The 22,126-nt window shown below is 41.0% G+C and overlaps 1 protein-coding gene across 3 annotated transcripts; it reads right to left on the bottom strand.

The window, feature by feature from the left end:
* Positions 1 to 673: 673 nt before the first annotated feature.
* Positions 674 to 20,915, bottom strand: LOC125751085 (chordin-like protein 1). 3 transcript variants are annotated; one of them, XM_049029603.1, is made up of 12 exons: positions 20,769 to 20,915; positions 16,064 to 16,205; positions 15,655 to 15,767; positions 15,007 to 15,100; positions 14,088 to 14,233; positions 13,695 to 13,788; positions 12,834 to 12,907; positions 9,565 to 9,733; positions 7,879 to 8,073; positions 5,479 to 5,649; positions 2,208 to 2,297; positions 674 to 2,040 (listed from the first exon to the last, which is right to left on the bottom strand). In XM_049029603.1, the coding sequence occupies exons 2-12, from the start codon at positions 16,158 to 16,160 to the stop codon at positions 1,910 to 1,912; spliced, it is 1,374 nt and encodes a 457-aa protein (XP_048885560.1). In that variant the 5' UTR covers positions 16,161 to 16,205; positions 20,769 to 20,915; the 3' UTR covers positions 674 to 1,909. The 3 variants fall into 3 exon arrangements, with proteins under 3 accessions (XP_048885560.1, XP_048885561.1, XP_048885559.1); XM_049029604.1 differs by lacking the exon at positions 20,769 to 20,915 and adding an exon at positions 18,396 to 19,136 and having other exon boundaries at positions 5,479 to 5,646; XM_049029602.1 differs by lacking the exon at positions 20,769 to 20,915 and adding an exon at positions 18,396 to 19,134.
* Positions 20,916 to 22,126: the final 1,211 nt, after the last annotated feature.

Here is a 22,126-nt window from a genome sequence, read left to right as displayed (position 1 = left end):
AACTGAAGTGGTGTTCATCTTGCTATCCAAGTAGATATCAGTAACTTTTTGGAGAATCAAAGACATTTTTTATTGTGTTAATATATACATATTTATGAACTCTATCCTTTTATTTTCACTTTTAAGTTATTTCTTCCCTCTTAACACAAGTGATATAAGCCATTTCACTATAATTTAACTAAATTATCTACACTGGACTAAAAGAACAGATTGATATCTTGGTTGTGTACCTGATTTGTAATAGATGCACTTAAATGCATACACCTGATTGTGTTACATATTTCAGTCCATGCTTCAATATTATATCATGTTAGACACAATCTATTGATGCCAGTCCCTAAAATAAGTATCGAATGTGTAAATGGGTAAAATGTTAAGAAAATATCATGGATGAAAATAGTTAATATCATAGTAATACAGTGTATGCCCTAACACCGAACTGACTATATTATGACCAACACGTCTGGAATACAGTGATATCATTTCAGCCTCCCAGTCTGTTTTGACACAGCTAGCACATCTGCCTAATATGTGCAACCATTTCTGGACACACATCACTTTTGTTTGTCTGCATTCATAATGCAGCATGTCATCGCTAAAGGCTTTTGACTACTGAACCATAGCGTCCTCCTCTGTAATATGAGGACTGTGTGACAGCTGAGAGGGTCTGATCAATGCCAACACAGGAGGAACTTGTTTATTACACGGGAAGCCCAGGAAGACCTCTGTTTACTCAGGTACACAACCATCCAACCAAGCATCCATCCATATCTGAAGTGCTTACCCAGTTTATGGCGGAGACCATAGGGTATAATACAGGTAGCAAAGGGAACAATACAGGTAGTACAGGGAACAATACAGGGAGCACAGGGTACAATACAGGTAACATAGGGAACAATATAGGTAGTACAGGGAACAATACAGGGAGCACAGGGTACAATACAGGTAGCATAGGGAACAATACAGGGAGCACCCTGGATGGGATGGCAGTCCGCTGTAGGGTGGACATGAATAACAGAACATTTTCAATCCCCGCTAACAGCTCTTGAATAGATATTCCACTAAATGTGTGCAAACCTAATAGTCTAATTTATTTGTAACACAGATAATTTTCATTTTATTTATTTGAGATCTGCAAAAGTATGATGCTTTCATGCTTGTAGCATTTATTGTTGGATAACAGTTCACACTGTATGTGCTGGATAATCATGGAAAATAAAGGACATGCCATTTTTAGGGTAAGAAATAAGAACTAATAAGTCTAACATGAAGAAAAATAGAACATGTCAGGCAACAGCCTATTAACTGAAGAGAACAATTTTATACATATTGTATAGTACTTTATCATTTTATATCTTATAATATTTAAAGTCACTTCGTTTGATTCTTTTCAGGCTTTCAATTGGACTTTGAATAACTGAAATACATAACAGAGCGAAATCTAAAAAAATAGTTTTAGTAATATTAATAAAATATATTACTATATTGCTTTGCCATTCATAAAAAAAAAGTGTTTACTTAGTATCACTGACAATCCCTAATAAATAAAAGGCATATTTGACTGTGATGAAAAAGAAAAGCAACCTAAACTGAATAATGCTCAGATACTGTGATTGGCGTACATCACTTAAGTCAGTGTTTCCCAACCCGGTCCTTGGGGACTCAACCTCGTCCCCGAGGACCAGATTGGGAAACACTGACTCAATCGACCATTACTGTAAGACACGGACAGGAGCATAAGAAACTCTTTGCATTACACAACTGCGAAATAATTTCCACCACTGGTCATACACCACTGGTCATACACCACTGGTCATACACATTCTCTCAGAGATAACTGGTTTTCTTGGAGGCTTTAGTGTTGACTGAAAAGCAGTCGCTTTCCCCTCCAAATGCTTCATACCGATCTTCAGCAGTGGCCCTTCTCTGGCTTGTCCAGGAACAGAACCCGTACCAGGTCTTCCAGTTCCGTGCGACAGGACCGCTTCGCACACATCTGGCTGATCTGGAGCTCCCCTTCGCGGAAGATCTTCCACCGGCCTGGGATAAAATACACGATTTTACTGAGATTCTATACCAGATGTGATTGTCTATAAATCTGAAGTATGTTATTAAAACTGCAGTATGTGAGTTTTGTGGATGTCAGTTATATTTCAGATAATATTGCTTAGACTTATAGCTTAAACTAACTTTAAATGAATACGTACTCTGTGTGGTCCTTGTCAATGGCTTAAAATCGCTGTGCTTGCTGAAATCCATCATGGGGACCTTCTTGATCTGGAAGTTTCTGAGGAGGCCTGGATGCCAAGGAAAGTTAGAATGTCTGGCCACCATATTTCCAGCTGTCTACAAACAGGGGTATTGAACCCAGACCATACTGGATACATTTGAGATTAACATAAACTTTATTGATTCCCATTAAATACTCATGTCTATAAATTCTGACTTATAGAGTAAAAAGCGTACACAGATATTTTGAACGTATTATAAGTTGTATTAAAGAAACAGCCCTTTTGACTGCAACAGTTTGGGAGAAATATCTCTATATCTCTCCAAAAGATAGAAAACACAGATACTTACCACAAATTAAGGGAAATGAAATACAATAAAAACTGGAGTATAGACACCCTGCTCTCGCTTAACAGGAAAAATCCCCACTAGAAAATAATGACATTGTTTTGAAAGTTTTCATTTAATCATGGTGTCTGTGTGCCGATGATCAAAGACCCAGTGTCATGCAGTGTATATGAAAATAATGATGAATAATGACACAGAGGCGGGAGACAAGGCGCCCCTGACATCAATCCGTCACGGCCCAGCGTGATAGAGATCGCTGTAACCCCACATCCCATGACAGTTTTTATGAAGCCACAGGACTTATTGATATGCGTCACCTATACTGTTTCAGTGGCCGATCTGCTGTAAAAGCTGGTGCATTATCCATAAAATCAGCATGAAAATATATCTGCACAGCTGCAGATTGATGACCATATGCTTCATGTAGCTCTGAACTCAAGAAATCATCAAGGAATCAGGTTCTTTAATAAAGAACACCTAATTCTGTTCAGTAATCAGACAGATTGGGAGCAGAACTGACTGGTTAAGACATCGATATATCTTTATATATAAAAATGACATGCAGGATCATCTCAGTCCTATTTTACAAATGAGAGCATTGACTGGGTAACAGTCTTGACTTCTTAATCAGACCATGTCTTCTATAGTTCCTGTAATCAGTTCTTAAAGGAGGCCCTTGTGTGATGTGTGTCCCTTCTTGCGCTCGTCTTTTGTTTTTGTTGAAAGACGGCAATTCTAGACGGGCCTCAGACCGGAGAAGCTATTTTCAGCATTTATGTGAACCGCAAGTCTTTTAATATTAAATGTATGATATTGACAGTTACGTGAAATAAAACACTACTCTTTAACGTAACAAAGTCATTTTTATTTCGTTGTTTTTCCACAGCTAGCTAATGTAAAAATGGTTGCCCAACAGCAATTCATCAATAATATGTTATGTTTGGTTGTTATGCAGATACGTTTAGCTAACTGGGTCATTTTACGTAGTATTTACAGTGTCCACATATTTTTGGAGCTGTCATATGTTATCTAGTTGTGGCAAAAGAATTTTCAGGGCAGCACAGTATCTAAAACTGTGTCATTGCTGACCGTGTTCATGCTGAGAGCGAAACCACCGTCAAAGTAATCAAGGATTTATTAAAACAAAAGAACCACTCACTAGCAAAGAAAAAAGGTTTCTTTTCCCCTAAGCAACTCACTCTCTTTTCCAAACAGACAGGCAGACGCCATGTTCCAAATCCTCTACCTCTCCAAGATGACTTTTTAATCCCTGCCGTAACATCAGTTTCTAATGTACTGTATTATATTATATTATCTTGCATTACACAGAATACTAATACAAGATATCATCTGCAGCATCTTTAATGCAATGATCATGTTGTGATTGTGTTGTGAGACTAAGCTCGTCATATGAGCACTTTTATAGTCCAAATTTTCTGATTCAGTTTCTGTGTGTGACTGTCATGAATTTGCAGCAGTATTATTACTAGGCACTGATTTTTAAAATGTTAATTTGTTCTTCCAGAAAGCAGGATGGAGTGGATCAGTTTACCGACACTGTAATGCATGTCAAGCCACAGACAGACCGCTTGAGTGAAGCACCATTTAGTTAGATGACACAATATATTCATGACTCTGTAACAACGGAATTAAGTCTGTTTAGAAAAAACTTTGTTTGGTTTCTTTAATTTGTTCTGGCCATATTCCCCTCCCTTTCCAATGTTTTAGCTACGGGCATGTACTTCATTTACGACTGATATGCTTTGAAATCAAACAAAATTGTTAAACAATAATTTACGTTCTGGAATAATATTGTTATTATACTTGCAAGATATGTATACAGTGAAAACGAGTGGAGACAATTTAATAAAATGACCACATAAACAATTAATGGATTAATTACTAAATCTCCCATCCGACCTCCAACAGCTACTCCAGAGTCACAGGAGGTCCGGAGACTATCCAAGGCTGGGTACATCCTGAAAACTTATTTCTATGCCACATTATCAGTCTTCCATATCACAAAAAGTTGGATCTCTTCTAGACTGGAAGAACGTCAAATGAGCTCAAGGATTCCCAGATAAGGCACATTACCCGCATTGCGAGGAAGCGTCAGTTACGGCACTACGGTCCTGTGGCGTGATTCCCTGAGGGTGATCCGGCTCGCAGGATCCTCATTGCTGAGGAACTGAGCGACTGGACCAGGCCAAGCGGACGCCCACGTAACACCTGCCTGCGGCGGATAAGTGGCCATTTCTGGAGGGTGGGACTGGACTGCATGTCAGCCTGAGGGGTTGCCAACCGGGATCCTGAAGTATTTTGTCATGTGGTGGGTGCGGCAACGTGCTGTACCAGGGCATACCATCCCACCCTGACCTGACCTGAATTTGATGTTTTCGGTCCCCACGAGGGGAAACTCAGTTTTATAAAAATCTGTGACTTGTATTTTGTTTGGTTACTTATGGTTAAGGTTAGGGCTGGGTAGGGGTTATCATTCCTGGAATTAGGGCTTCTCCCATAGAAATAAATGGACAGTGTGTGTGTGGATTAGATTTATATTACATTGTGGGGACAAAATGTCCCCCATAATGTAACAAAAATGTGTATTTTTTTTTTACATTGTGGGGACCATTTTTCAGACATTTTTTGGCACTGAGATCTGTGAATGCAATCAAAAAAGTAAAAATGTCAGAAGTCTCGTATTGTGTTTGGTAACTTATGGTTAAGGTTAGGGCTGGGTAGGGGTTAAGGTTTTCATGTTATGATTGGAGTTTTCCCCATAGAAATGAATGGAGAGTCCCCACAAAGATATAATTACAAACCTGTGTGCATGGGTGTGTAAAAATTGCCAATCACAGTAACCATCTCTGGCTAAGCCGGCACTGAGGGACTTGAGAATACCTTTAACAATGGTCCATATGTGCAGCTCAACTTCTTCTGGTGGCTCTGTCTCCAGGGCAATGGTCCTGATGTTGTCCTCTTCCACAGATTCCAGGGCCTCATACACAGGCCATGTTTCCTCCCCACAGAAATACTCCCTGCTGTCCTCGTTCTTCAAAGCCAGCTCCTCTGCTGGTGAGACAAAGGACCATCTCACACACAGGCAAACACAAGCCTCATGAAACACATCAAAACAACATCTCAGCCCAGTGCAATAGTACTGCCTGGAAATTCACATTCCTTAAAAAAAGGGTTCAGATTTTAGTCAGTCAATATGTTCAACTAACAATTATACTAAGAAATACCAGAGTCAGATCCATGTAAACAACTTATAGCCGAGGAATCCTTCAGAATCATTTAGAAAGAACAGTAGGATCACATTACTGTAGTTTATTTAATGGCTTAATTGCTAATTTCCAGAATGTTAGATTAAATGCGGTTATGATTATTTTTATTATATGACGAATCATCTGGCTTTACAGCACATAGGAATCGGTTTCCAGTTGGAAAGCCGTTTAGCAGCTCGTTATCCATCTTTCGAAGCTGTCTGCTGGGTTTCGTTTCGCTTTGTGATTCCGCGCCGTGACCAGGCCCCGCGGTGCCACCCACTATTTATTCAGGAACATTAAGAATCCATGAGATACCCGCGGTTTCTCCATCATTTTCAAGGTTTGCTGCAGCTGTCTGTATCCCAGACTCCTACCACGGACCCTAGCTGCACAGGGCTTTGCTGGCTGTTTGTGAAATGAAACCAGGCTGTAAGCCTGAGTGGCTTGGATGCCGGCGCTTAGGGCTGCTCCAGACTTCATGCGATCCAGCTTCAAAAAGACCTTCAGCATGGAAAGTCCATGGGCATCTTCGGGGGTGACACTCTCACCAAATTAGGTACAAGCTGCCTCATGAATCACTTCTTTAATTTTACATACACAAATTTCTTAATAATGGCTTTAATAAAAACCTATTTACATTTCCTTCTAGTGTTTTTAAACCTTTCTAAAAAGCTGCAAAAAGAAAAGAAAACATTAAATTGTCAACAAAGAGCTATTCATGACACTGTAATGGATCTGATAACAAAACAACATATTTTATTAATTAACCCTAAGCCATAATAGTCATCACATTAACAGAACAAATACTGAATAATTGGCCTCAGATGTCCAAGCACTTATAAACAAGGATTACATTCTTTTAGGATTCCCCTCAGAATAATAGCAGAACAAAGTGATGTGTAAAGTAACTTAGTGTTGTGTGTGCAAATACATCTATTCATTTAATTTCCACTGTTATGCTGTTGATACTGATTATGCCGTTAAATGTAATTTAAATGTAATTTGCGTTTCCTGCCCGTCCAGCTAAAACCACAAGGGAAGATACTCCCTTAGTTTAGTGGTGTAATGTGCTTTCTCAGAAGCCGGGGGGCACTCATACCATTTTACCATATCTGTTAATGCTGGTTATTATTAAAATGCCTGTCCCTTTAAGTGTTGTCATCAGGAAGCCATAGAAAGCAAGTTTTAGGATCTTGTCTACATAAAGATTGTGCAGAACGTTTTGTTCTCCAATGTTCTGCTGTTTGGAATTAACTTCTATAGCGTTTTCACCATTTGTTGCCTGTATTCAATTTGATTGACCCCCAAACCACCAACGATCATTCAGACTCTATGGAACAACTCAACCTTAACCTCATCATTACAGGATTATCATTCACACCGACAGTCACAGTCCTGCTTAAGACCTCCTGTATGGGTCGAAGATTTGTGTTACCTGGCTCTGTGTTTTGATTTGCCTTGTTTTGATTTGTGAGTGGAGTGGTAGCTCTGAAGCTAGGGATCTGTGCTGGGACTTGGAAGGTTGCTGGTTTGAATCCCATCAATGCCAGGAGTGACTCTACTCTGTTGGACCCTTGAGAAAGGCCCTTAACCTGCAATTGCTTTATTCTGGGTATGATGTTAATCTACATCCAGCAAGCAGGTCCTCCAACTTGCAGGGAAACTCTGGGAGTTGTTGCCATGACTGGCACTCCAGCCACTGGGGAAAAAAAACTCACACTGTTCTATTCCATTTGGACTAGTGTGGTGCTGAGGTATCACTGACCACCCTCAGGTTCTCATCCCTGAAGTGGATTGTCGTTTCCTGGGTGCAGCAACATGCTGTAGCATTTTGTCCTGGGATTTGTTGTTGCCCATTCATCACTGAACCATTTTCTTTGCTCTGGATTTGGTTCCCCTACTCACTGTACCTGTAAAGACATTTTCTCTGGACTGCAGAATAGCCTTGCATTAATATCATGTGTTGCTAGGTCACGCTGACCTACTTTATCTAATCTTTCAAATCCCACACATTTTAACAGCCAGATTGTACCTTGACAAACCTTGCAGCACCTGCCCTCAACCTTCTGGGGGTATTTGCAGGGGTAATGCTCAGGGCAGTGGATCTTCTTGCATTCCTGCCTGGTGACGTTGCACGTGCAGAGGACGCACTCCATAACACCGAAGGAGCGAAGGACAGGGTGCCAGGACTCGCCGTGGGAGTAGGTCTTACCGTTGGAGACACATACTGGGCCAGGAGAGACGTAGCAGAAGAAGAACCCAATCATCCTGGTAATCCCATTGATAACGACACATTTTAAAATCTATGACACAATATTGTAGAGATGCTACACAAAGCTATGTGACATTGTGCTCCCTATCCATCTGAACATCCCCACTACAGCCATTCAGAGGTGAGAAATAGGCAATTAAGAGACAGAGGAAATGAGAACGTATTTCACAGAGTACACACGAGGGATGCGAGGTCTTACAACACAACTGAGAAAAGGAGGCTGCCTTTCTTTGGGTGGTTTTTTCACGTCGTACATTGATTCCTTGTGACTTTACAGAAATGGCGAATGGGACAGTTCTGGCGTACTCTTACCCGGCAGAATTTCTCATGTTTGGACAGAGGTCCAGTCAAGCAACTTTATAAAGAGACATAGCTATAGGCGATTGTAGTACCTATAAAGGGCAGCTTAGCCATACAATTAGCTTCCCTGAAAAATTATCTTCCTAAATCGACTGAGCAATTTTTCGTCTAAAAGTGCCGGCCCCACTCTGAGACCCCCTAAGGATTGGGGTTAACAATGTTAATCTGCATACAGCGTAGGGGCTCCTGAATCAGCTGGCAGCCCCCTCCCCCCCCCCCCCAGCCATAAACTGGCCAACAGACATTAAAAGGATGGGAACTCCTAGCCTAGCGTGACACTACTTCCTTGCTTCCACCAACGTGGGGTCGGTGCCAGTGCTGGGCTGGTTCTCTCTTGATGCATTTAAAGAACCTGCCCGAGTTTCCACTTTAGAAAATGAACAGAATGGAAACATTACATAAGCATAAGTGACAGTAAAGTACAGTGGTGAACCGCCATCTTGTTCTTGCCCTATTGTTGTATATTCCAATTTCACAATAAAAAAAAAGATATGAACAATCATGGCGGAATGTAAGAAAATGTTTCGCTTTTATCTGTATTATTAATTTTCAAGACACTATAAGTTATGTATTCAAAAATAACATCAAGCAGCCTTAATAATTCATGGCAAATGCATTCAAGATGACAGTATGTGATAGTTTTTTTTTTTTTAACCATTGATTTGATGGAGATTTGATGGAGATGTAATCTAATTAGCATTAGCCACAAGAATCCATCATACAACGCTTTGGCAAATACTTCTACTGTTATTGTTGAACAGTTTCATGTGATTTATTTTTGTTTCTGTAGATGGGACGGCCAACTCCAGACGGTTAATGTGGCAATTAGTACAATAATCTTTTTTGTTCATGTAGACGCAATAGCCAGTCCTACTACTGCTGATGTTACTGTTCCTAGTTATGAGAGCAGTATTTCTGTGGTGCTGCGCCGGAGTTATTTTATCTGGCCCTGGGGCAAGTTTTTGCGGTGGAAATGCCGAGAACCAGTTCTGGACTGGGAAAAGGCCCGGCACCGGCACCAGCACCGGCACCGGGTCGGTGGAAATGGCGCCCTTGGCCATGTGTCACAGCCTCAGGGAACCTCACCCCAGCTCTGCTGCTCACGCTTGTCGATGACGATCTGCATTGTGGTGCCGGCCGCCCGGTTCTGGTCAGTCAGAAGCTGCCGGTGGGAGCGGAAGCTGGGCTGCTGGGGGGCTGCAGCCAGGGAGCGGAAGGGCAGCAGGTCGTACTGTGTGCGCTGGTACGAGTGCCTCTGCGGGAAACACCATGGCGTCCCGGTCACTGACCGCACTAACTGATGCACATTATGGGCTGTGTGTGGAAGACTTTGGACGAGCTTTAAGTATTTTAAGTTTAGCTCACCTGTTAATAATGTAGGGAATGTGTCAAAATATTTATAAAGGCACCACTACGTTTTCGTCTTTTCTGTGGTCTGTAACAGGATAAGATGCTTTATTTGGCATTTGTACAGGTACATTGGAATGCTTCTTTTCATGTATCCCATTCTTGCTCTCCTTAAAACACACACACACACACACACACACGCACACACACACACACACACATGTTGGTGTACCTATCTAAATGGGGACCGTCCATTCATTTCTATGGGAAAACCCCTCATGCCAATAATGACTCCCTTAACCTCTACCCAGCCCTAACCTTAATCCAGTGGTTCTCAAACTCGGTCCTCAGGCCCCACTGCCCTGCTTGTTTTCCTGTTTTCCCTGCCCCACACACAAGTCCCAGGTGTCTTTCAGCTTCTGATTGACTGAACACACCTGATCCAAGTAATCAGCAGTGTGTGGGGCAGGGATAGCTGGGAAACAAGCAGGGCAGTGGGTCCCGAGGACCGAGTTTGAGAACCACTGCCTTAACCATAAATAACCAACCCAAATACAAGATTTTTGTAATTTTTACTTTTTTGATTGCATTCACAGATTTTTATAAAACTGAAGTTATTCAAATGGGAACCTCAAAAGATGTCCCCAAAAGTAGGGAAATTTCAGGTTTTACCACACTTTGGGGACAATTTGGTCCTCAAATGTGATCGTTGCAAACTCACACACACACACACACACACACACACACACACACACACACACTTATGGATTGAAGCCTGGGGTCTGAATGCAGGGTCAGGCTATATACTGTATATGGCACCCGTAGGTCAATGGCCAACGGATATTATTCTGCCAAGGATGGGATTCAAACCAACAACCTTCTGATCAGAGGTACAGTACAGTGATCTAACCTACTTAGCCATACATGATCCCCCATGCTGGGCATGTAGTAAAATGACATGTGAACAGTGCTCACACCTATAACTGAACATAGAAACTGAACATGCGCATGCTTGGACCACTCTGGCTAGCATCTACCATTTCTCAGCCTTTCCCAACACAAGGCCCAACTTTTTATCATGTATAATGTTCATGGCCCAGTGTGGTGACCTATTACAGACAAAATTGCGTTTCCCTGCCACAGTTCTACGGTCCAACAGAACCAGCTCCGATGGTTGAGCTGGTTGAGACACCCAGACAAATCAGTTGAGGAAGTCCCCACAATGACAACAATACAATTTTCATCTTTCATAAATTATAGTTAAATGAAAGCCTGTGGAAAGTCCCCACAAATATAGGGTAATTCTGGCTCAAATCAACTAATATTGTGTCAATCATGCTTGACCATCTCAGAATTCAGCCATTTTGTGGTATTTTGTTTGCTCCTGGGCCAACATGAAAAATCCAAAATTTCTCTGGCCGAGCTCATGCAGAATAGGAGTTACACTGGTTTGAAATTCAATGACCATTTTCTTTTGTTCGCAAAAATGCTTGGTCATCCATTTCCAGATGCCTGTATCTTTGTAACAGTAACACATAGGCACTTGAAAAAAACTGTGGATATACAAGTGTTTGGCCTAATTCCAAGTATGTATTTATTGAGCTTGTAACATGTACCCAACTTAAGATAAAAAAAAAAAAATCTCTCTAATCTCTCAAGAGGCCCAGAATCTCATGGGGTAGTAAAAATATTGTCATTTTCAATGCGTCATTTGAAAGTTCTAGGCTCCCTTTCCAACATATAACAAAAACCTAGAATGTTTTCTGTTTTAAGGGCTTTATTGAGTTTAAGGGTTTTATTTTTGTTTCAAGGGTTTTGAGAACTTGAAGCTCAATAAAATCTCTTCTGCCAGCTGATCCCGCGCTGATGCCACCGTTCACTCCTTTGTTGGCATCTGCACATGCAGATCAGTGTCACACCTTCTAATGTCCTCTAATGTGTCCTCATTTATGTCCAACCCGTCACAGGTGGCAATGTTATGCAGCACACAAGACGTCACAAAGACTGCGGTGACCTTCTGAAGGCTGCACTCTCATGGTCCACCTGACTCATCTAAATATCTGAAATGCATTTTCAGCAGTCTGCATGTCCTTTCATTTACAATACATGCTTATTTTTAATAATGGACTCAAAAGGTTTTTAAATAATATGGTTTATTTTTTACATAATATATAACATACCATTTAATAATGTGCCACTGACTTCAGATGTGGTTTTTGACATTGCTCTGTCTTAAAATAACAACGCCCTGACAATGTTCCCGGTGTGTGCATGGTGTGACAGTGAGCAATGTGCTGGTATGAAACTAGCAAAACCCCTTTGTGTTGCACTTTGCGCAGGTCCAAAATAGGGCCCATTAAATTTCAAGTCAAACTCCTAAACTATATGGGATAAGCCAGAAATTTTTTTGGATTTTTCTTATTAGCCCAGGGGCAAACAAAATGCCACAAAACTATTCAGTTCCGAGATGGTCGAGTGTGGACCATTTGCTGAGATGAATGACCCTAGATATGCGAGAATGGCCAGAATGAGCCTAAGATATGTAAACATGTGTCTGTATCTGGACTGCAATCCCTGCAGAAGACCAAAGAGTTTTATCTTCCAGTATTACAAACGATATAAAACCAAGGAAATCTGGATGAGATTTCACTGTCCTGCAGAGATGTTATTGATTAATTGCAAGTTTTCAAAAGTCATTTTGTGGTTAATAATTTTGAGAATATTTATGACTAAGTGCTTCTCCACATCCATTTCTCTGTTTGTGGGATAAAACATATGCTGTAGATCTGTTGTGTACATGTGCTGAATGTATCTGTGTTGTGTCCCATGCATGAGAAGCAGATTTTAGGTTACTTTGCAGTAAATATGTCGGGGGGATGTCCTACACTAATGAGCGCATGTCCGGGTCCCAGCTGTGCCAATAATCTGTAGGTGTCACAGTAACTCCTGTGAGGATCATTTAGCTGACATGAAGAACAAGGTCATGGCGTGTTCCACATGCTACGTACCGCCCCTCTGTTTGCCGGCTGTCGGGGGCTCTCCACTTCGCCCTGGTCCCACGATGCATCTCTGTCGTCGGATTCTCAAGATGAACCAGATGCACAAACAGTCCACATTACTCATGTGTGGCCAAACCATGCAACAAGTTAAATCTCACTATTCCTGAAGCTACGTTATTAACCTATAATGTTCTGTTTTTCTATTTGTGTTCTGTGCACTTGTTTGCACTATCTGAACTGTCTATGCACACTGTCCATTTTGCATTATATTATATGCTGCTGCTGTTTGCACAGGAATTTCCCCCCAGGATCAATAAAGCTTAGATTATAGATATAAACTTTACAGGTCCAATATAATCTAACTTAATCTACAGTATCTGACAGTTACCATATGGTATCAATATCGACCTTCATTCAAGGCTGCACTCACTGATTCAAATATTACAAAAGCAATGCAGCAGAAAAATTCCAAAACTTATATTGTGTTACACTAATAAAAATTCACAATATCAAAAGGCAGTTCTCCCTGTTTGGGGTACAGCTCTTCACCACTTCATCCTATACTGCATAGACTTCCCTTTCATCCTCGACCAACAGATGCAACACATTAACAATTTGTCCATGTAAATTTATTGGCATGCTGAAATAATTTATTCAGTTACGACAGTTCATACCACTGTTAAAAACTGGGAATGTTCGCACAAAATGCCTTAACGCCAGTTACTGGTGTCCTGCTAGTCAGTTCTGGGCCTCGATCTCAGTAGGAGTTCACATAACAGAAGTAATGATGAATGGCTCATATTTGGCCAAGAGGATGTCGGTCACTCGTCTAAAGGTGATGACACACACAGCTCACGGTCCTCTACCCACCTTTACAAACCTGGCAGCAGGACTCTGGGACAGACGCGGGGGATGGGCAGGTCAGTGTGGGACAGGTGCGCAGCCGGCAGTAAACTTTGCCTTCCTGGAAGACACAGCAAAGGACGCCCCGCCCCCACCCAAGGACACCCCACCAGGGAAAACAACATGTAACTTTCAGACAGATACAGAAAGTGCGCTTTCACCTCCCTCAAAGGCTCTATGATGGTGAAGCACTCAGAATATCACGATTTTACCACTTATACATATATATCTATAAATGATGCATAGCTGATAGAAAGCAGCTTATAAAAAGCCATGTTTTCTGTAATGTGATGATTATATTCCACTAACAGTACAGGCGGCCATATATGATGGGCACCGCAGTCCGGGCCAGATACTCACAGAGCAGCTGCACTGGGAACACTGGTTGGCATGGCGACTAGGGAAGAGACCCTCCGCTACAAAGACATCCCCGTTCTGGTACTGCATGCCTTTATAGACACAGGGCATCCCTGCGCTGTGGGCGGCTGGGGGTGGCGGGGGCACCTCTACACACACAAGGGCACAGACACTGCATTGTAATATGTGGGTACAGGTCTGCAGATACCTGGACTTCAACATAAACGCATAACGTACCAAAAAATGGGCTACGGTCATAATAATAATAATAATAATAATAATAATAGCAACAACAACAACAATAATAATAATGCATCCATCCATCCATCCATCCATCCATCCATTTTCTGTACCCACTTCACCTGTGCAGTGTATAGTCACACCTACAGGGAATTTGTCAACTAAAATAAATTATTGATGCTGTTATTATTATTACTGTTGTAGTTGTTGTTATTCAGGGAAGATGGGCGGATTAAAATTCATTTCGCATGTTACCTATGTACCATTATACTAAAAATTGAGGTGTGGATTTTTTTCTATATAGTTACACACAGTTAAGGGGGCTGATCAGAAGCTTGATTAATATAGACCGGAGCTCAGAGGGAGCAAAAACGTGGACCAGCTGTGGGTCCCCGAGGACCGGATTGGGAAACGCTGATATAGACCATCCATCCATCCATTTTCCAAACCGCTTATCCTACTGGGTCGCGGGGGGTCTGGAGCCTATCCCGGAAGCAATGGGCATGAGGCAGGGAACAACCCAGGACGGGGGGCCAGCCCATCGCAGGGCACACTCACACACCATTCACTCACATTCACTCACACTCACACACCATTCACTCACACATGCACACCATTCACTCACATTCACTCACACATGCACACTGGCACAGGGAGGGCACTGGCACAGAAGGGGTCCTACCTGGGCACCGGTGGCAGCACTGCTGCGGCATCGGCACGGGGCTGGTGCACTTCACGGGGGGGCACCTTACACGGTTACATAGCACGTTACCCCCCTGTAGGTGGGAGAGGCATGGCAGTGTCTCAGTACTTATTCAGAGCTATAGTAGGGGCTCTTCAAATCGCCAACTGGTCTTTTGATATGCCTAAAGCATACCTTCCAGACCTTTCTTCTAATCATCTACACCTGGGCTCCTCAAATCTGGCCCTCAATTCCAAATACAGGCCGTAATTTCAGTTCTCCCAGGTACTTAGTTTAATAATTACCGACTGATTGACCAGATGCTTCACACCCAGCTCACGGGTAAAGGAAGGCTGGGAAATCAGCAGGGCTCGGCCCTTGAGGACCCTGATATCAACAGCCCTGACATACACTTTAAAATTATAGTCACAAATGAGAAGGAAATATTTCACTGCCTGTGTAACACATGTCACAGACCAACTGAGATTAATTTTGTCCTCAGTTAGAAAAAAATATATATTCCATGTACACACATTTTTCTCAAGTATGCATCTGGCCTACCGCAAATATGTATAGCATTACTTAAACCTAATTATAAAAAAAGGAAAAAAAAAATCCAGCAACTAAAGCGAGAAATACAATCCATACCTCGGTGCAAAGACAGCTAACGCAATACACATATCCATACGGCTCCAAGTACGGGTGCCACCGCTCTCCCAGTCTGTACCTCTTCTCCTGAAACGTGCACAACTTGTTGGATTCTGGAGGGGTGAAGATGGACACCAGCTGCGTGACATTCAGATCCATGGCCTCCTCCTGCTTACTGCGGTGGTCGGACTGCCCAGCTAACTGGCTTTCTTGTCACACATCTCATTTAGGGATATTTTATACAGACTGGGAGACTGGCCAGTATTAATTATTGCTTTATTTTAAGAGAGGTCACACCACCGTATAAAATAACACTTATCAGTTAAATTAGCATTTTAATTATTTAGCACATCATTTCCATATAGCTGAGACTCGTTCTGTTTATAGTTGAGGCTTAACCCCCGCTTACGTTTCGATGGGTCTGAGTACACCCTGCCGCCGATCGTCTGCAGCAGTATCCACCCCAGCAGCACGCTGAGATCTCTGAGCCCCCGCTGTGCCGCCATGATGCCACCCGACCAAACGCTCAGTTGCCCAAGAGCGTCTGTCTGCTGCAAAACGAAAGGTTTCTATTGGGCTTCAATCTGGCCGTGCCTGCTTATCGAACTTTTCTCATTATTTAGTCTTTGGGCGTGCTTTATGCATGGCTATAATCAGAACGGGAGGCTTTCCCCCGCCACGTCTTTCCTACTAGGAAAGAATTTTACATTTATTTTCTGAAAGCACCGAAAACCTATGTTGCTTTTTCACTTTTTTTTTTTATTCTTTATTATTTCCTTCAAAATCTTTTATGATTCTCCTGAAGTACAATATAAAACTAAAGTATGAGTATAATGAAAAATTCATGGTAAGACCCTGGGCAGAAATCGTTTTATACGAGGCATATCTGTTGTCTAGGCCTAATTTCTATACAGCTAAAGATTTATTTAAAATGCAAGCTTTATGGCAAAGATGTGCCAAATGGCTTTACTACCGTGTACTGTATATTCAGCGTGTCCTATTGAGACAGAAACAGACCGACTTTCTGCTTGGCAGTCAACAATGAGAACATCTACAAATGCTTAAGATGCTCGATAACGCAGTTATTTGCCTCAAAATGGATGAAAATGCTGCAATTCAAATTCAAGAGAGACGCTACACTTACTGGCAAACAATTATCTTACTGTAATCCCATCAGACCCAGAAGGAACCAGTGTGAAGCATTTACATTTCAGGCACAAGTCCAAAAGATTCGCAAGAGGAATGGAGCTGTACGAGACACCGTGTTTTGCTTGAGTCTCGGCTCATAAATAGTAACTAAAAATAGAAGAACGTAATGTGTAACAACGAACACGGAGAATTTCAAACCCTGCGTTTAAGTTATAACATTTGCCCGACAGATATCATCACATTCAACATTAAGCAAGCCTGTTACTGTTTTTGGAGATCTGTACTTGATGCAGTCTCCACAAAAAATATGGAAGCGGTTTGAAATACACATCTTTTGAAATAGGGTTACATAGGGGTCTTAAATAAGATCATGTAACGGTTCCTTATGCGCGGTGTTTGGGAAGTGGCTGAAATATTGAAATAATTCAGATTTCTTTTTAAAAAATGAGTTGTCACCACTTAGACTGTATTTAAGGCTCGCAATATATGGTTTATATATAAGCAAGCAAACCCAGATGTTATACTTTTCCAGCATTCCAGCAACTGTACCAAATCTTGAAACTTTGACATGAATCTTGCAAATACACCAATGCATTAGTTAACCTTTTAGCAACATACAGAAACATAGAAGGCAATGCGTTATTGTCACTGCCCGTATTTCCAAAGATGTCACTATAATATGAACCTGAGTTTTGTTAAGGGATGTATTACACTTTGGAATTCAAAAACCAGTTAATTTAACTTAAAACACCAATTTAAGACACAGCAACGTCACAGTTTCAAAGGAACGATCCAAAGCTAATTAATGAATACGTCATTGTGCATATATGACACCACGTGGTCTATATGCAATTCAAGCGTCACGGCTGTCCTTTTTCTTTTTTGTGCCTTGGCAGCCGTGACAAACGCATTGTTCATGCGTGCCTCGTTTTTATAGGACGACCTACACGAGCTGTGCCTCAAAGCTGAGCTGTCAGATAGCCGTCCATTAAGGATAAAGCTGCCTACCACATGCGATATCTTACTGACCCATTAAGTAACATCCAAAGCATATTAAACGAGAATTAGATAAACCACAATATTTAAAGTATGCATTTGGCCGTTATGATTTATTATTTAGTGTTTCTGTTGTTCATAAGCCTATGTTTATTATTCGGTTTCTCTATATGAACAGATGTTTAAACAACTTATAAATTTTAAATTAATGTATTCAATTTGCAACAAACATTAGGCTACATTGCACCAGGCAAACACACTTAAGATTTAATGTAAAGCAAAAATCTATGCCATTTAAATGATTCTATGATTTATGTATGATACATTCTCAAATATATTACGACAATATCAGTAAACTTCAGTTGTAGCCTTAATATTATATTAGTGAAGACTCGATTATGGGAATTGCATTTCTTTGTCATTTTAAATAACACTTCCATTAAACAAAAAGCGTTTAACCGTCGAAGAGAAATGTTCAGCATAGCACTAAATAAACCATACTTTAATAGCCATATAGGACACCATGAGTTACAGTTTTAGCTGTACATAATCAAGTATCATCAGTACATCGACATTTCATATTATGCAGAACTTACCAAAGTCTCTGAATAAGTGCTTCAAACGCGGTTAGAGAGAAAGTACAAAGACTTCTTTATCAAAGACAACTAAACTGCAACAATCCCCATCCTTTATTTTCATTCAGGACATCGCAAAGTAGTATTTTGAAGTCATATTTGAAGCAAAATGTAATTATAACGAAAGCACGCAGCCCGATACGTGTACTCTGGACCAGAAAAAGAAAAAAAAGATTAAACTTTAGAAACAAAACACACGGTATAGTCTTTGGCACCTGCAGGCGCAACTCATAAATAAATCAAAGGCGTACAAGTAAACTGGATCACCGAGATTACTTCCAGACTCTCCCTAATCTTATCAGGAAAAATAGGGAGAGCACCAGAAACTGGAAAACCAGGATTTTTTTTCCTCGTCCAGACTGGCCAATGGTGTACAGCGGTTGTCTGTCTGAGAAAGGGGCTTTAGGGTGTCGGCTATTACCCTGCTGGGGTCGTTTGGGTGCTGAGGTCGGCTAGAGATATTTTACTGACACGTCTTGTCACCACATCATTAATCATGAAATATTTTGTTTGAAATAAAAGTGAACGACACTTATAAGTATTATAATTCACAATAATGACTATATTTAACTATTAAACTTCAGACAGTACCGGGCTCAAAGGTATAAAGCAGACCTTTTTTTGTTAAGTGAAACAAGAATAACTTGTGCTTGCTGCAGTACTACCTTAGAAAACGTTATGTTTAGTTCAAATGTACACGGTAATATCCTTTGGATACCACTTCGTGATATCCAAGATCTGACATTACCTACAGAGTGTTTTATGACCACAGTCGCTTCATGTGGACGGAAACCTGACTTTCTGCCAGTGGCGGACCATGGATAGTATTCATATGTGGTGCGAGTTAGCAAGGATTCAGTTTAGTGTTAAAGCATGTTCGACTATTAATAGATTACAATAAACCAAAGGGGAGACGTTTTCACCGGCAGGTCAAATGAGGAGAAAAAAATGCCGAAGCCTTCACATTTCCAGAAAGATCCATTTGAAATTGATTTGATTTCGTCCATAATCCCTGCAGCTCAGCACAAACAGAATTCTTGCCAGATGTATAAAAATACTAGTCTTAAAAGCATGACGTTACCTAATATTATACTATCTGTATTAAAACAATACCCACATAATATGGGAATACTACAATTTCAGACAAACTCAGTGCTTCGGGATGCCCACTGCAATAGGCAGCCATTTTGACTATATTTATTTATACAGTGAAGTCTTTGGACTACCTTCAAACAGAGCTGTTAACAACAAATTATAAAGCGCCACCTTCAGGCTGAGTAATGAATAACGTGCGACTGAAACACAAGGAAATATTATACAATCCCAGACGTTAATAAACATTCCATTTTTCAGCTTTTTCTTTTTAATTGATCCCTTAAGTGCATTTGCATTTTGACTCTCCCTCTCAAGCATTTGCACAAAGCCACTTAATACTTAATAGCTTAATAGCATTGGGCCAAATTCAGTCCAAAATAATTTGAGAGAGTTCAGTTCTCCCAATTAAATGATATAAATCCTGCACACGGAGATAACCAAGACGAATACATGCGTATTCAGATGCAGTAAACATCTGTTTTAATTTTCAACAAAAATAATTGCACATAATGCTGTGCAAGCATTTGAAATATCCATCCATCTGTCTGTCTGTCCACCCATCCGTTACCCCCTATCTTCAAACCACAAATTTAATACAGATTGGTGTGTTCCTGGAGTCCATAACAGGCAGCAAAGAGCATAGGGCAGGGAACAACCTTAATGCCTTTGAAATAAGTTTCTCTATATACTCTGTCTTTCAATGACCACCTAACTTTTGAAATTAAAGCCTAAATTAGATGTAGGACATACACAGTTCTAGAACCCATTTCGGTGGGGGGGGGGCTTTTTTGTATGGGGCCCCCCTAAAAGATAATTTTTATAAAACCATTTAGCAATTCGTGCTATATTTTCATGTACATTTCATAGCCCAGTATTTCTCCAGGAGGCCGAGCTCCCATAAGTGTCAAAGGCTAGAATCGCCCCTGAAGTAAGATAAAATATATTTTATTTTATATTATATTGATTACGGGGGAAATAATGATGCATGCAGCAGCAAGGTACAAAAATTACACGGATATATAATGCAAAGTGCAAAGACACATAATACAAATAATTGTAATCAATACATGTAGGCCTATAGCAATGCAATATAAGTAAACCTAATCAAAAGTATAATTACCCACTGAATATGTCTACCTATGGTACAAATTCTAGGGCCCATTTTGCTCTTGTGCAAATAAACAAAAAGCATTTGAAGGACATGTAATAAATGTATTAAAACTGAAGTTGTCTTCTTACCCAGAATCCTCGGGACTTCTCTTCCTGCCTGCTGTGCCCCTCCTATCTGCCTACCTTTCTCCAGTGTCAGCCAGGATGCAGTCATACACCTGCACATATCCGGCCATATCAGCCTGAGATGGGACACTTCCTCGCCTAGTAAAGTGAAGGCTTTGCTGCACATGTACAAACACAGGCAGAGTAAATATGCACAGTGAGTTCTGCATCGCTGGGATGTAATGTTTGCCTGTAAACATGGCAGTCATTGCTAGATTATCAAAAATTTGCCCAAAGGGATCATTTTAGACACTCATGATTTGAGGCAATGCAAGTTTATTTATATAGCACAATTCAGATGCAAAGCAATTCAAAGTGCTTTACAGAGACATTAAAATCACATTTAAAAGACAATAAAAACGAAAATCAAAGCCAAAACAAACAGTTAACTGAAAAGAAGTTATGTTGCACTGGCAGTGTGTCTTGACTTGTGAAATGAAGGACTCGAGGGGCGGTGTTAAGGACAACAAAAGGGGCTTTACTGAACAGAACGGGAGCAGGGAAGCATACCAGACCTCAAGAGGTCAAAACTGGGAAGACTAGGATGAGGACAAGGACAGGCAACCAGAAGTCCAACATCAGCAACCAGACTGGAGAATACACGACTGGGAAGCACTTATATACAGGACTAATGAGGGTCTGACATGATACAGGTGAGGACTATTAGCACACTATGGCTGAGACTCACCTGGGGAGAACCAGAAGGGATCCAAAGAACCAGCAGCAACTCCTGCTGGCCATACTGGGGGAAGGACGTAGCAGGTTGTGACACAGTGCATTAATAAACTCCTTCTGATTTAATTTATTGGAAAACTGCAACAAACAGTGTTGTTTTAAGCCCTGATTAAAATGAGCTGACAGTGGAAACAGCCCCCAGGTCCTTGGGAGGCTTGACCCGCAGTTGGGGGGCATAGAAACAGAACGCTGCTTCACCCTGCCTGGTCCTGATTCTGGGAACCTGTACCAGATGACCTCAGGTGTCTGGATGCTTCATAATCCATGAACCATCTTTTTGAATGACCATTTTTTTTTATATTGCAAAGCTAGGGTACATCTTGTATAGGCCCAGTTGGCCATTTCTATTGTAATTTATGTTTATTTTATTTCACTCTAGTCATATTCCATTTTTTTCCTGAGTTTCATTCAGTATTAGATGTAGACTTACTCAAAGCACCTAAAAACAAGTAAAGCAAATATATATTGTGTATATAAAGTGTTTGGATGGGTATTGCCTATGGTTATTCCATATTTGTACTCCATTAGACAATAGTACTAGACAAAAGACACACACAAGCAGTTACTTTGCTGTTACAAAACCCTTT

This window comes from Brienomyrus brachyistius, chromosome 10 (assembly GCF_023856365.1).
Source record: "Brienomyrus brachyistius isolate T26 chromosome 10, BBRACH_0.4, whole genome shotgun sequence".
NCBI classification, from domain to species: domain Eukaryota; kingdom Metazoa; phylum Chordata; class Actinopteri; order Osteoglossiformes; family Mormyridae; genus Brienomyrus; species Brienomyrus brachyistius.
This window is presented reverse-complemented; position numbering and strand designations above follow the sequence as displayed.

Excerpts from the sequence above, each read along its gene's own strand:
- LOC125751085 (XM_049029603.1), bottom strand. The coding sequence starts at position 16,160 with ATGGCGGCACAGCGGGGGCTCAGAGATCTCAGCGTGCTGCTGGGGTGG. Across the intron at positions 14,234-15,006 it reads GTGCTGCCACCGGTGCCCAG|AGGTGCCCCCGCCACCCCCA; the intron begins GTAGGACCCCTT and ends TTGTGTGTGTAG. Across the intron at positions 8,074-9,564 it reads GCGTGAGCAGCAGAGCTGGG|TATGTGTCTCCAACGGTAAG; the intron begins GTGAGGTTCCCT and ends CTCCTGGCCCAG.